Consider the following 14360-nt stretch of genomic DNA (forward strand, 5'->3'; position numbering starts at 1 on the left):
CAAAAACATTTTTATCAAATGGAAAAATTTAATTTTTTGTAAATCTGTTATTTTTAACATTTTAGGTTTGAAATTAATAAAATTAAATGTAATAAATTTAATAAAAAAAAAAAAAAAAGAGCAGGACAAATTACTATTTTATAGAATTCTTTTCCCAGAGTATCAACTAGACATCGAAAGTTATAATTGTGTGAAAAATACACAATATGAGGCATATTGTGGCCTTAAAATGTATTCTGTTAGGAATACCAATAGTACTGTAATTGTATGAGAAAGAAAAACAGAAAGAAATTGTTGTAGTGATTCAGCCCTTTTGCTACAAATCACACACAATTAAATCGGTGTATCCTTGTGGGCGTTAGAATGGATCCGAGCCGTAATACTGGACACAAATTTCATAGGAGTGGCTCCATTTACTGAAATAATAAATCTCTACTAATCCCACACAACTCCTTTGAACTGTAGGTTTCATTTTCAAAAACCTTCACCAAGTCATAGTAGTGCAATTTCAAAAGTTTTGATCACGGAGGATTTTTGCGATGAGACCCCCAATGATCACTTATAGGGATTGTAAGTGACTATTTTTTTATTTTTTTACTATGGGTATAAAAAAATGAACTCTAACAGAGGCAACTACCTGGCTGTTCTACCCAGTGCCAGCTCAGAGAAGACACTGATCGCTCCTGCCAATAATTTAGCTGCTGCACTTCGACAGAGCTGCTCTTCTTCTTCCGGGCAGCTCTGTTGACATTGCGTGACTGCCGACGTCATGCAAATGAACAGCCCACATCACGGAGTTATGAAGCTAGGAGCCGGGTGTCAATCAGCATGACGTCGGGAGTCATATCCCATCAACAGGGCAAAGAAGCTAGTGCTCTGTTGATATGTCAGCTGCTAAATCGCTGCCAGGAGCGGTCTATGACTGCTCTGTGCTGGCAGAGATTGGTGCTGGGCATAACGGCAGGTAGTTATCAACTGCCTGCCTGTTAGTTTTTAGGCCTATAGTAAAAAAACTAAATAATCCTTGATAAACCCTTAAACAAAATGGCAGAAGAACTCAACCCCGTTCTTCTTGTTAAAGTTCTGATTAAATGGATTTAGCAGAATAGTGATAGGCAAGGCATTGTGGATAATATTGAACATGGAGTTTCCCATCTTATTTACCACCTTGCTCAAATGCTTATGTATTCCCTACATACAGAATTTTCAAACTACAGACATGAAAATTGCACCATAGGTTATTGTGATGAATCAGAAACCTTTACATCTGCTGGAGATATTTCATGGCAGTCTACTAAGATTTGAAAATTCCACTGAAATCTATGCTGGCATCTTCCTCTACCAATTGTACCAAATGGGTGTATAGGGAAGTCTTTGACCTCCATCATTCATGGTGAACTCACAACATTTCTAAATTCCTATAAGTCATCCTTTAAATATAAAGTTACCACATCTATAAATGATCAATTGCACAAACATGTTTCGCCCAGTCTGGAACTCATCCACATGAATAATCGCCATACAAAGCTCTAACACCCAGAAATGAGGAATATACTAATCAATCTTTTAAACTCAACTTCCTTTATTAAATGCAGAATTTCTGAATGTTTTATGAACAGGATTTAAATGACAGAAGACGAGGCATGAGACGAAAGTCATAGGATCATATGTTCTTTGGTGTTACAACTGTATCACACCATGGTCACGCCAACAAAAAACAAAGCCTGAAAAACATACTGGTCATTTTTCCAATGGATATATATAAACTTAAGAGTAAAGTGTAGAGACGTAAAACAAAAGACACTGCAAACCATCAAAAACAATTAATACATGTGCCGTAAAGGGGTTGGATGAAAAAAGGTGTTTATTTCTTTCCAGAAGCAGTGCCACACTCGTTTATAGGTTGTGTCTAGTTTTGCAGCTCAACATCAAATAGTAGGACAACCAGGTAGGTAAAATTATTCAGCAGCAAAGTGGTAGGACATTTTTTTCAAGAAAGACCATCTAGTAAACCTCTTTGAATAATAATGTTCAGATAAAAATGATGTCACCACTAACATATTGATTATCTAAATACAATCAAATTCTATATTTCCATTGTGTCCTTAAGGACCAAGGGCCTGAATACATCTGATTCCTCTGTAACCCTATAGTTTTATGTCTATGGCTACAGACAGGTATCTCCTTTTTTCTGTAATGCAGTTTCGATTCTGCCTTGCCATAACTTAGGGAAGCCAGGGATACATCCTTGAGTTGTTACGAGGTATATACACCATGCATATAGTCTATCCTAAAACACTTGTCTCTTCAACGAGACAAATTTGGGACACATTTTAACAATGAGATACCCTTTTTAAAAAAAATTAAGTAGAGGGGAGCCTTAACCTTTTCTTTGACAATCCTTCACATGCCTAAAGAATGAATTCTGCCATTACTAAATTTGTACTTGGTTGTCATATATGCTGTTTTATGTGCTGTTTTATTATAGTGTATCAGTAACTCATTGTTTTAGGAGAAAAGATAAATTTCGTTGAATCGGTGTGAGGTTTAAAATTAATTTCTTTATTAGTTCATATAGGTAATACATTAGTAAAAAGGCATTGTCCGAGCCTATTGTTTTAGGCTACATGTTTTTTCTTATTTTTACACCTTTTTTGCCCTTTTGTTTTATGCACTTTTTTCTCATTTTATGTTTAGTTAAAAAGACAAAAGAGAATGTAGAATTGAGAAATAATTGCCCAGACTGGTGGATGACCAGACTGACTGGTGGATAACTGGATTCATTTAAAGAATTGGAAAAATAACTTGTCTATTTTTATCAAAAACATTCCCATTATTCACAGAATTGACCATTTCAACACATCCCATTTTCTGGAATATTGCATAAGAAAAACATTGAAGCAGACTTTTGGTTAGGTTGGATGATGGATGTCACAAAGTGGGCTGGGAAGTTCAGGACTTAACTATGGGATGCAGCAAGATGGAGTGATAAAGTTGCATTATGAAGCTCCGTTATGGATATATTCAGTGTAAATCTGGGAATGGGATTCTTTATAAAGGAAGACAATGCTATATGAGTGGGGTAAGGGGCTATATACTCATGTTGGATGATGATGTGAAAGATTTATTTTTATGCAATACTCAGGGATGAAGAGCAATGTTGTATGATGGGAAGATACACAATGAAGAGGTTGGCTCTGTTCCTAAATCAGGATCCAAGTAATTAGTGTAATGGTTTGTAATGAAATTCCGCGTAGACTTAATAGTTTTTTTTCTCGCACCAAACAAAAATACATTAACAAAGTATAGAAACACTCCAAAAATTAATTATAATTTATTTTCCATTTGCCTATTATAAATTTAACCTAAATTAAAAAACCTCCCCATATCTGGATATATAAAAACGGCATCACAATTACCTGGATAAAAACAGTCTGCGGCCCTAGGAATATATCTGAACATTCTGGTACTGGTATATTTCTGTATGTGCAGAAGGGTGAGATTATGTGTTCCTCTGCAAGACTTCTGAAATCGATATCCATGATTCTATACATAAATAGTCTATAATACTCCTACTACACCTACGTGCATCTACTGAACAATGAGAGATTTCACATTCTGGGACAAATTGCCTTCTATCTTCCCCCATGATAGGTTGCATTCTGGTTGATAACATTTTTGCTAAGAAGATTTAAGTCAACAACATTGGGGAAAATATACTTTAAATATGTTTGCTCAAGCTACAATGAAACACTCAACAAAAACAAGTTATTTGCCAAAAAATCCCTAATGTAGGAAACATTTTTGTAAATAGATTTTTCACAAATTACATCTTACCAAACCCAATTCCACTTTCCCATTAGCTTTTCTCTTTGGTACTGGCCCCCATAAATATAAGACTAATGTTGGGCCAAACCCACCAATATTGATGGGTTTGTCTGAAAGTCTAAGGAGTATGGAGGTGCCGGCCGGTTGATGGTTGGGGAAGACATCAATCATGCATGTCTGATTTTGGACTGCTGATCGCTTTGTTCTCCTGGAAATAAGCCACCATCTGATGTGCCACTTGGTGGCTTTCTCACTGAGAACACAAGAGAGCTCGGCCAAGTGACTGATCCTGTGTATGAGAGCTGGCTGAGATGGCTGTCGGCCAAACAATTGGCCGAAGCATCGTTTGACAGTCAGCATCTAAGGTGTATGGCCAGATTTAGTGCACGGCACCTTGGTGGCAGTGGCCTGTATTTGTTTGGTCTAATTCCCTTTTGATATAAGTTAGCCAGAACTTGTGATGGTCTCATCTCTGCAGGATTATATTGTTAGCAAATAAAGGAGTTAGGAATTGCCCAAAAGGGCACCTTTTTAACTTGGGTAACAAAGTGGTTTCAGTCTGATCTTGGTTAAAGCCTCCTCTCTTTTATTTAGGCCACTGTAAGCTACCAAAAAGGATCACTTCTGCAGTTATTGGGTTGGAAGTATAACTTGGCCATGTTTCTGCCACACGTGAAGTAAATGAGACGGTTATATCAAAGGTCTAAAATAATCTAAAATATAGAAAATATACATACAAGCATGAGCTGTAGGAGCTTGAGTAATCGGAGATTAATAATACAAACTGCAAAAATAGACACAAATCAGAGCAGTCCTGCGAATCCGCGAAGACGTGCGAAGAGTGTGATATGCACTACCCTGGAAATATAGCAATGGAAAGAAGAAGAACGAAAAAGCACCATGGACATCAGCATGTTACAATAGGACATTCACCGTAGACTTCCGCTTATCATCATCATTTTTCTGCTTTTATACTGATAATACTGATACTGTCGTAAAATAGTGAGAATGAGAAGCCCTCTGGATTCATCTATATACAGTGCACCTGACTTATTATATGTACAGCGTATTTGACTAAAAGTCTGACTATAAGCCAGAAATATCCGAAGGAAAATCAGTGCCTTTAATTATAATCAGGTTTACATCTATTTTACACTAGAATCCATAGAAATGAAAATGAATGCATAGACCCTTACAACATAGACAGCTAGGGGGGCTTAAAACTAAACACGCTTTGCCTCCATTGTGTCTAATGTATATTCTGGATTCCATCATTTATTTCAGCTGTAAAAAAATTTGCAATGCTATCACGTAATGGATGCAATGGGTAAGAAGTTATTATAGTGGAGAGACCATGTGTCCAAAAAAAGTGGGGTTTGTTAAGGTACAACTATTTAGAGCAGCAATTCCCAACTTGTGGCTTTATCTTCTTCCCATCTGGGGTAAGGTGACTGTGCGTGTGCCGTTACTCTCCATTGAAGTTAATGGGCGTTACTCTTCCGACAATCCCAATTGATTTGTGTCATAAGTTGTCCACTGGAAATCTTAGAGGTTGCACAACTACGGTAGTTCTCTTTGCACAAATAAATACCTGCCATTGTTTCAACAGAAGCTGGTGCCATATAAGACGGCTAATAACGAGAAGCCATAAAACATAAACCAGCTAAGAGGCATAAATAATATCAGTGAAGCATTCCTGGCACTCTGATATTCTGTGAATCTTGGTTCTTTTATTTGTCAGAATATGAACGTTTCAGCTCCTCCCGAGCTTTCAACAGACTGCTGGGAGGAGAAGGCAAAAAGATCGGGAGAAGAAGGCAAAAAGCTTGTCAGGGCAAGGCAGAAAGCTCGGGAGGACAAGGCAGAAAGCTCAGGAGGACAAGGCAGAAAGCTCAGACGACAAGGCAGAAAGCTCAGAGGACAAGGCAGAAAGCTCAGAGGACAAGGTAGAAAGCTCGGGAGGACAAGGCAGAAAGCTCGGGAGGACAAGGCAGAAAGCTCAGAGGACAAGGCAGAAAGCTCGGGAGGACAAGGCAGAAAGCTCGGGAGGACAAGGCAGAAAGCTCAGGAGGACAAGGCAGAAAGCTCAGGAGGAGCTGAAACGTTGAGATTGTGAAAAATAAAAGAACAGACATTCACAGTATGTCTGAGTGCTGGGAATACTTCACTTATTCACTTACTTCCACATGCACCACCAGGAGTGGAGTGCCAATCACCATTTGGATTTTACAAATAATATCAGCACCACCAGTATAAATAAATTCTCTGAAGTGCTAAATGGAGCCAAGCATTATTTCTGCTTCACGTAAGTCAAAAAATAAAAAGATGTGACATTTGCCTTTTAAAGAGGCATTCAATACTAAATTACAAGCTGGGACAAAAAGTAGTAAGTCTATGAATGGATTAATGGCCATCAAAGTGGTTTTAGCAATTTAAAGGGATCCCGTTGTGTTGAAAATAAAGTTCAATCAGAGGACAGCAAGTTATAGAGCAAGAGGAGCCGAGTACCTATGGGTGCAAAAATATTAAGGAGAACTAGTAATTTATTCATGTAAACCTCTGGTAATTCTGGGCTTAAGAGTCCAGTGGGCGGTCCTATCCATGTATGTTAGTAATTAACTGCTATCTCTGTGTGCACAAAGTATGATCACCCACTGGAGACTTGAGTAGAGATATACAAATTAATAAATGAGTAGTTCTACTTAAAAGATTGCTCCACTACTTTTATATCCTGAGGATAGGTCATCTATATTAGATCGGTTGGGGTCCAACACATGGGACCACCACTGATCATCTACTCTCAGAGCCAGCAGCAGATGGATGTTAGTATATGCTGAGCTGGACAGTAGAGTAGTAGCCGCTGCTGGGTCCTGCATACCTAGTCCTATTCAAAAGAACAGGAGTGGATCTATAGGGCCCAGCCATGTTTACTGCATAGCCGATGGGGCTGTACTGTTCAGCTCGGCATCTGATAACACTGAGAGCAGATGATCAGTGGGGGTACCAGGTGTCGGACCAAGCCAATCTGAAATCGATGACCTATCCATCTATATAAAAGAAACTATTTGTTTCCCACGAATGCTCAGTTCATTTTGCTCTGCAGATTTTACTACGTTGTCCATGAGACGGGTTCACTTTTGGTAACGTCTGTCCTTGTTGCAGTATCGTAGCATAGAAGCAGCATGAGACCGACGTGTGCAGCATATTCAGTAACAGGTCAGTAGCTCTTTTCCGTGGATGTGCATATTGAATGTCCACACACAGCTCGGAGGTGGCAATGTTGCATGGTACCAGGGGTTTATCCTTGGTAATTCTCCGCCTCGGAGAACACACCAGATGCAGTCCCGGTTCCAATTTAACATTGCTGACAATATGGCTTTACACTTTACATCGTAAAAATAGATGTGAAATGGTTTCCATTCTCAATGCCCATTTTATTCCCCTGCTGCACCGAGATCAGCCTTTTCAGACTCGCTGAGCGCAGTATTTTCATCTCCTTTCTGGACATCATCTCCAGGTTCAGCGGGAGTTTCCACAATAAAACTGAATGTATGGATACTCTGTGGATCAACAGGCGGGACCAACGTAAGAGATTCCACGCTGAGCGCATCGGTATTATCATCAGATATTAAGGAGATGGTCGGCTGCGGGGCTGGAGTCAGGCTGGGAGCCAAGTTGGTAATTTCACCGTCTGTCTTTAGCAAGGAACTTTTCCTAGTTCTAGAGCCAGAGTGCTGAGTCTCATTGATGGACTCCACGTGACTATACAGGGTCACTGGAGGTTGGTCAGGAGTGGAAGAATCATCTGGTAAAAGAAAATAGACATCATTAGTCCACAGATAAGATATGAGTTCATTTAAGGCTTAGTCGAGATGTATAAAAAATGACCCTTTACAAATACTACACAGGGTGCAACACAAACATTAATGTTCTCCAAAACGAACAGGACAAAAACAAGGAACAGTCAAAGAACAAGGGAAACGGATGATGTGGAAGGGCTCGTTTCACACTAGTGTCGTGGATTCCATCCAGAATGGAGACGTAATAGCTATGCTACATCCCTTTTTTAATAGGATAACTGTGAATCCTATTGATTTTATTGGGATCCAAGAGGGTTTAAGTATTTTCTTCACACAAGAGCAGCACTGCAGACTAAATACAAGAAGGCCCAACAGAAACCCGGACAGACTTACCGACATGGAATGTGAACAGACAGGGCACCTACACTGCCAACAATGAAGTGTAACTGAATCAGTGGCTGCGATTGTCACCAGTGAACCATGCATTACTGAAATATTCATACCATATTTTGTTAATAAATGTGAGCCAGTGTTTTTCTTGGGGTGTTCTCTAGATGCATAGGTTCCCTTAGGAGAAATGCATTTAAAGAATAACAATTGTGTTCATTTTCATTTCATAATAATTCACATGAAAATAAGAAACTTTGTAATCTGTCTTATCAGAAATCTGATTCTTTGTCCTCCCGGACTGATCTTTTACTCTCAATTCAGTGTTAAAGAAGAACGCCTCCTCCTCCTCACATCAAAATTTGTATTCTCTTAATATATTGCAGTCATCATATTATATAGCCCTATGTACTTACAAGTGCTCATTTTGCCTTTCTACCCAGCTAATTCTTCTCTTTTCCACTGGGTCTGTGACATCACATGATTAATAACTGACTAGCTGAATCTTTCTAAGCTCTATGTAGAAATAGGTCTGCTTTCCCTGAATGACTCATCAGTCACTGCAAAAGTCAATGGCAGGGGGAAGAACGGAGCAGCTGGGTCAGGAGTGGAAGGGGAATGATTTCTGCAGGGACAAGAAACTTCCTGCTTCTACATAGAGCAGAGAAAAGATAACTGTTAATTTGGTAGAAAAGCAAAATGAGCAATTGTAAGTACACAGTGCTACATAATACGATGATTGCAATATATTAAGAAAATCAAAACTTTGATGGGAGTGCTTCGATAACATCTACAGTAAATACAGATTAGTGAAATAGGAAAACACATGGTGCTTATAAAGTTCAATGGAGGGGAAAGATTCTCTTGAAAGGACAGTTAAAAAAAGGAGTTTAAAGTGGAACTGGCATTTCAGGAGAACTTGAAGCAAGAAGTCAGTGCCGGCTTCTGGCTCCTCCTCTTTCCATAGAATATTATGAGCAGCAGCTGTCACCTCCAATTAGTCTCACATTAGGATTAGTGGCCAGAGTGAAAATGGGAATATTTTAAAATATATTTTTTAATATAGGAAGCGATATATACGGTAATATTAGTGCAGCTACTGCTAACCATACATATATTGCAGTAGATCAACTCACTTGGCTTCTTAAAAAGGTAGACACAGGAACAGCTTCTATTTAAAGGCTGGCTGGTTTATTGCATAAACCACATCACCAGAAAACCGAAATACAGCCTTTGTCTGGCACAAGGTAAAAAATAAAGTAACCAGTCCATACAATAGTGTCGGTTAGTCCACTTGGCTTAGAGTCCAGCTTCTTAGTCCTTTCAGCAAAGTCACTCAATCCAGGAGACCTGCAGACCTCCATACACAGCAATTTGTGAAACAAAGATCTCAATTTACAAATTAAACCACACCCTGGGGTGGAGATATGGTGAGCAGCCGTCTATTCCAACTCTTCAGCTGCTCACAATCAATCAGACAAGGCAGATTAACCCATATCAGCCCCATATTGTATGTACTAAAACATTATTTCAAGTTTATCTTCCAACCACTCGATGTCCGACGACCACCTTTTCCATATCTATCTATCTATCTATCTATCTATCTATCTATCTATCTATCTATCTATCTATCTAGGCTAGGGCTTGTGCCTAGCTCTACAGGTTCTGATTATTTGCACCTGGCTGGCTCTGCATATAACCAGGCTAGGTGATCACCATTATGGCTACATTGTATAAAGCTAATTTTTGAAGGTCCCCCCCCAAAAAAAAAAAAATCATAATCCTAAAACCACCACCAAACTAAATAATTATAGTACAAGACAAAATATATCAAATCTTTATTAGAGAAAATACATTTACACAAAGGCAAAATAGATGTTATATTAATATTTCATATATGGTTACATAATAACTAGTCTTCGTGACTTATGATTATTATGGTTTTCTATATCCCCATTTTCTTGATTAATGAATATAGAATGATATTTATTATCTTGTCCACACTACCCAATTTTTCCATTTATGTGCGTTTTTTTTTTATCTTGTACTATAATTATCTAGTTTTGTGGCAGTTGTAGGATTAGGTGTTCACCTTGGCCAGTCAGCTGGGGGAAGCTCACCAGAGTGGATAGTATTGGAGCTAAAGAGAGTGACAAGCCAAAATCTCTCTCTGAGAAGAGACTGCACTGGTCCTGTGCACCAAACTTCAAGGATCACTGGTTGCCATGGACTATAGCTGTTGAGTTTGTTATGAAAAGAAAATTCTGAAAGTTTCTCAACTTTCTCACATAGTACATGAAAAATGGACAATACATGGAAGGCATCCTAGTAAGCGAACTTACATGAACATGGAACAGCCCTATAGATATCCACAATGGATTCAAGTTCTCTCCAGGAAAAATACGGATAGAACTCGCAGGTGAAAAACGGATATCTGAATGAGCCCTGATCTAAAGACTGATGCGTGACTGATTGTCAATAGCCACACCATTGTTATTGGGCACAAAACTATATGAATAATAAGAGAATATATCCCCAGCAGTGGAGAAAAGAAAGATATAGTCAACGGCATCATTTTATTATAAATACATAAGAAGCAGATGCCAAGTAAGCTAAAAATTACAAGAATCTTTAATAAACACTGTAGAACAAACACTTTAAATTTTTTTTTTATATTTTTCAGTGGGTATACACCAAATGGATCTGCTAACAGGAATATTCTTGCCAAAATATGTGTACAATATTATTTTCTTTTAGATAAGTTGGTCTCTTGTTGCTAAGTTAGGACAGAGGAGGAATCAACATTAATAAAATCCAATTTTTGAAAAAAAAATGTTCATGCGGTCAGTGCTGAACTGAAAATATGTCTTAAATTCTAGGTTCTTCAAAGTAGCCACCTTTTGCTTTGATGGCTGCTTTGCACACTCTTGGCATTCTCTTGATGAGCTTCAAGAGGTTGTCACCGGAAATGGTTTTCACTTCACAGCTGTGCCCTGTCAGGTTTAATAAGTGGGATTTCTTGCCTTATAAACGGGGTTGGGACCATCAGTTGTGTTGTGCAGAAGTCTGGTGGATACACAGCAGCAAAGTAAAGAAAAACGAGTGGCCATCATTACTTTAAGAAATGAAGGTCAGTCAGTCCGAAAAATTGGGAAAACTTTGGAAGTGTCCCCAAGTGCAGTGGAAAAAAACATCAAGCGCTACAAAGAAACTGGCTCACATGAGGACCGCCCCAGGAAAGGAAGACCAAGAGTCACATACATTCTTATATGTTATGTTTGCATGCTATAGCGCTACTGTTTCATTGTATATGAGTTGGCGACTCTAGGTAAGCACCTGTTCAGACCCGATTTATGTTTGGATGTGACAGTTTTTTTTTATATTTAAAGTAATGATGGACTGTAATTTCTGTTTACATACTTGAGTGGTTCCTTCCATATTCTGGCTTAGAATGGTTGTGAAACAGGGCTCAGTAATGTACGGAACTGTATACAAATACTCCCTCTGCAAAACACCCCTGATTGATAACCGCAAACACTTTCAGCGATTCCACAAAAACCTCTTGACAAGGCACATCTGGTCATTGGAAGCCATTATAGATGACTACCTGATATACTTTAGCTGCTTAAGAGAATGCCAAAGGTGTGTACATCTGTCATCAAAGTAAAATGAAGGTACTTTGAGGAATCTAATATTTAACATATATTATGATTTGTTTCTCACATTTTTCCTTGGTGGTGCTTTGTGGTTTTGCTGCCTTCACTCAATCTACAATGTGCACATTTCAATACAAACCAGGAAAACCATTTGGCGCACCCAAACTTTTGACCAATAATGTACATGAGTACTTTACATGGTATAGCTCAGAATTTCCAATAAAAAACGCACAAGTAATTAGTTGAATTCCATATGATATATGGAATTAAAGTAGAGTAAAGCAAGGACCTGTCGAGAGACAACTCACTTTACCGACTGATGATTATTATTTCTACACGTGGTCAAAACATACACATTTTCTTGGAAAGTAAACCACAGCATCACACCCTGGCCATATCAAAATAGTCTATAACCACAAACATTTTAAGTAGACTTGTAGGTCTGCCTGTGGTTAATCAATGAGGATGAAACAGAGAAGTAGCAATTTCCTTCCATAGACTTAGTATTGAACTTGATCACTTTACCAGTACGAGCATTCCCATATTGAGGGAGAGTTTAAATCTCGGCTGTAAGCCTGTGATTTTGTTATCATGCTTCTGATTACAGCGGTTTTCGTTACACCCATAAAAACAGATGTGGAGAGCCATGCATGCGTATGTGGCCTGGCCACCTCTCCATTCTAGGTCAGCAAGCTGGAGCTCAGTCCTCAAGATTGATGCAGACTAGCTGAATCCTTCTAAACTCTATGTAGAAACAGAAAGTCTCTTTTTACCTGCAGGAGTCATCTCCTGACCCAGCTGCTCTGCTCATCCCCCCTGCCAGGGACTGTGTAGTGTTATAGAATTGTAGTTCCAATGATGACTCATGCAGGGAGAAGAGCTCTCCTGTTTCTACATAGAACTTAGAAGGATTCAGTTAGTCTGTTTTTATTCATGCACTGTCATAGAATAAATGGAAAATAAAAGAATAAAGTGCTCCAATGACATGTTCGAGTCCCCAGTGCCACATGTTTCGGCGCTGTTAGACAGCAGTTTGTCAGGCAATCCTTACATGTTTTGTGGCTGTGTATCAGCCATGGGGACTGGAACATGTCACTAGAGCACCAGCGCTACTCGGTGCACACCAGACCACCTTAGCCAAACTCGAGTAACGATAACTTGGGCTCATCACTAGTAATGACCTCTTTGCTTACAATACACAAGTATATTGTTTTCTGTTGCTTGCATGGCAGCCTTGCTGTGTAGACTAGGCCAGAATCATCAGAAAAGGTCAGTGTATTTCATTCCAGCACCATATTGCTGGAGGCCTAATTAAGGTGGGCTACAAACACTGCACATATAGATACGGTTATGAACTGTAGGTTGTGTTCTTGCCATTCCTTGCTCCCTTGTGGAAGAGGCTGTACTCCATTACTTCCTACTAGCATTTTTATGACTATTAACTCATTCACTGCAGCACCCGTGAAGCACACATGCCCAGCTGTACTGGCTATATAGAAAATGTAGGAAGAAAGTGAACATCTCCACTAGTTAAAAAAAAAAAAAGTTAAAAAAAAGTATTGACAAATTTATTTAATAAAATTAAAATGAGAAAAAAAACATGTTTTCCTTTTCAATGGTATGCTTCATTAACAGTTATATTCACACAGACTATGGAACTACAATTAAATAAATGTGTATTAGAATTATTAAATTCCTAAGCTATTAACATAGATCTCTGCTCACGGCACCTCAGGTAACGACTACTATACATCTAGAAAGATGAAGGGCTCTGTGTCCTCTGTCTGAATGGAGCTGTAGCATGTATTACCTTTAAAGGGAGTGATCGTGCTCAACCACTACTCTCATAGACCGTAATTGGTGCGGTGGTGCGCATGCGTCATATTGCTCCATGCTCACTATCCCTTTTTTTTTTTTTTAAATTAAACGTAGAAAGAAACTAGTATCTATGTAAAGAATAAACTGATATAGTAATAGTAATTTTAAAGAAGACGGCATCTCCAGATGACTTAAAGGGTTGTCTCAAGTTGTTAAAAGGTAGCACACTGCTCCTTTGCCTCTTGGCTTCCATCTTCCTGGGGGTCAGTGCGCTCCTGATTGACTGACAGCTCAGAGCGGCGGTATGCCTGTGTCACCAGCCCACACTGTGCACGCTCTAATGCAGAGCAAATAGCAGATACTGCTTTACCTCTTCAGCATTGGAGGACATTGAAGCTGGCCGCATCCAGAGCAGCACTTACAAGCTCTATTGGAACATGCTTGTAAGTCCTGTGCTCCTTGCCTATGTTAGAGACGGGATTTCTAACCTACTCAGGTGTTCTGTCTTATAGGTCCCTAAGCAATGAAGCAATAATCAGAGACACAAGCTCGTTGTCAGTCCAAATAGTCTCTGTTCTTTATTTTTAGGGCTGGGCTTTTAAAGCCCCAAGATCAAAAGGAGATCTAGAGTTACATCATAAATTGGCAAGAATATGGATTATACTATAAGTTGTCATACACATCCTGGGATACAAGATAGATTAGAAGGAAAGAATGTGGGGGTGCTTTGCTGATAGACTGCAGCTGTGTCCAGCAATCTGGGCAATGGCAATGAATAGTAAATACAAAATAAAGACGATTTTCAATAACGAGTAAGTTTCAAATTTGCTAGATTTTCCGAACACTTTTAAGATGATGAGACAACCCTATT

General features: G+C 38.9%; 1 protein-coding gene across 7 annotated transcripts in view; it reads right to left on the minus strand.

Moving 5' to 3' along the window:
- Positions 1–1564: 1564 nt before the first annotated feature.
- Positions 1565–14360, minus strand: part of CLEC16A (C-type lectin domain containing 16A) — a 265133-nt gene continuing 252337 nt past the window's right edge. For 6 of the 7 annotated variants that reach the window (XM_077275189.1, XM_077275188.1, XM_077275191.1 and 3 more), the window contains one exon: positions 1565–7633. In XM_077275189.1, coding sequence (XP_077131304.1) covers positions 7263–7633 — 371 coding nt within the window. In that variant the 3' untranslated portion in view covers positions 1565–7262. The remainder of the gene's footprint in view (positions 7634–14360) is intronic. The other variant, XM_077275193.1, reaches the window with a different exon arrangement.

This window comes from Ranitomeya variabilis, chromosome 7, assembly GCF_051348905.1.
Source record: "Ranitomeya variabilis isolate aRanVar5 chromosome 7, aRanVar5.hap1, whole genome shotgun sequence".
NCBI lineage: Eukaryota > Metazoa > Chordata > Amphibia > Anura > Dendrobatidae > Ranitomeya > Ranitomeya variabilis.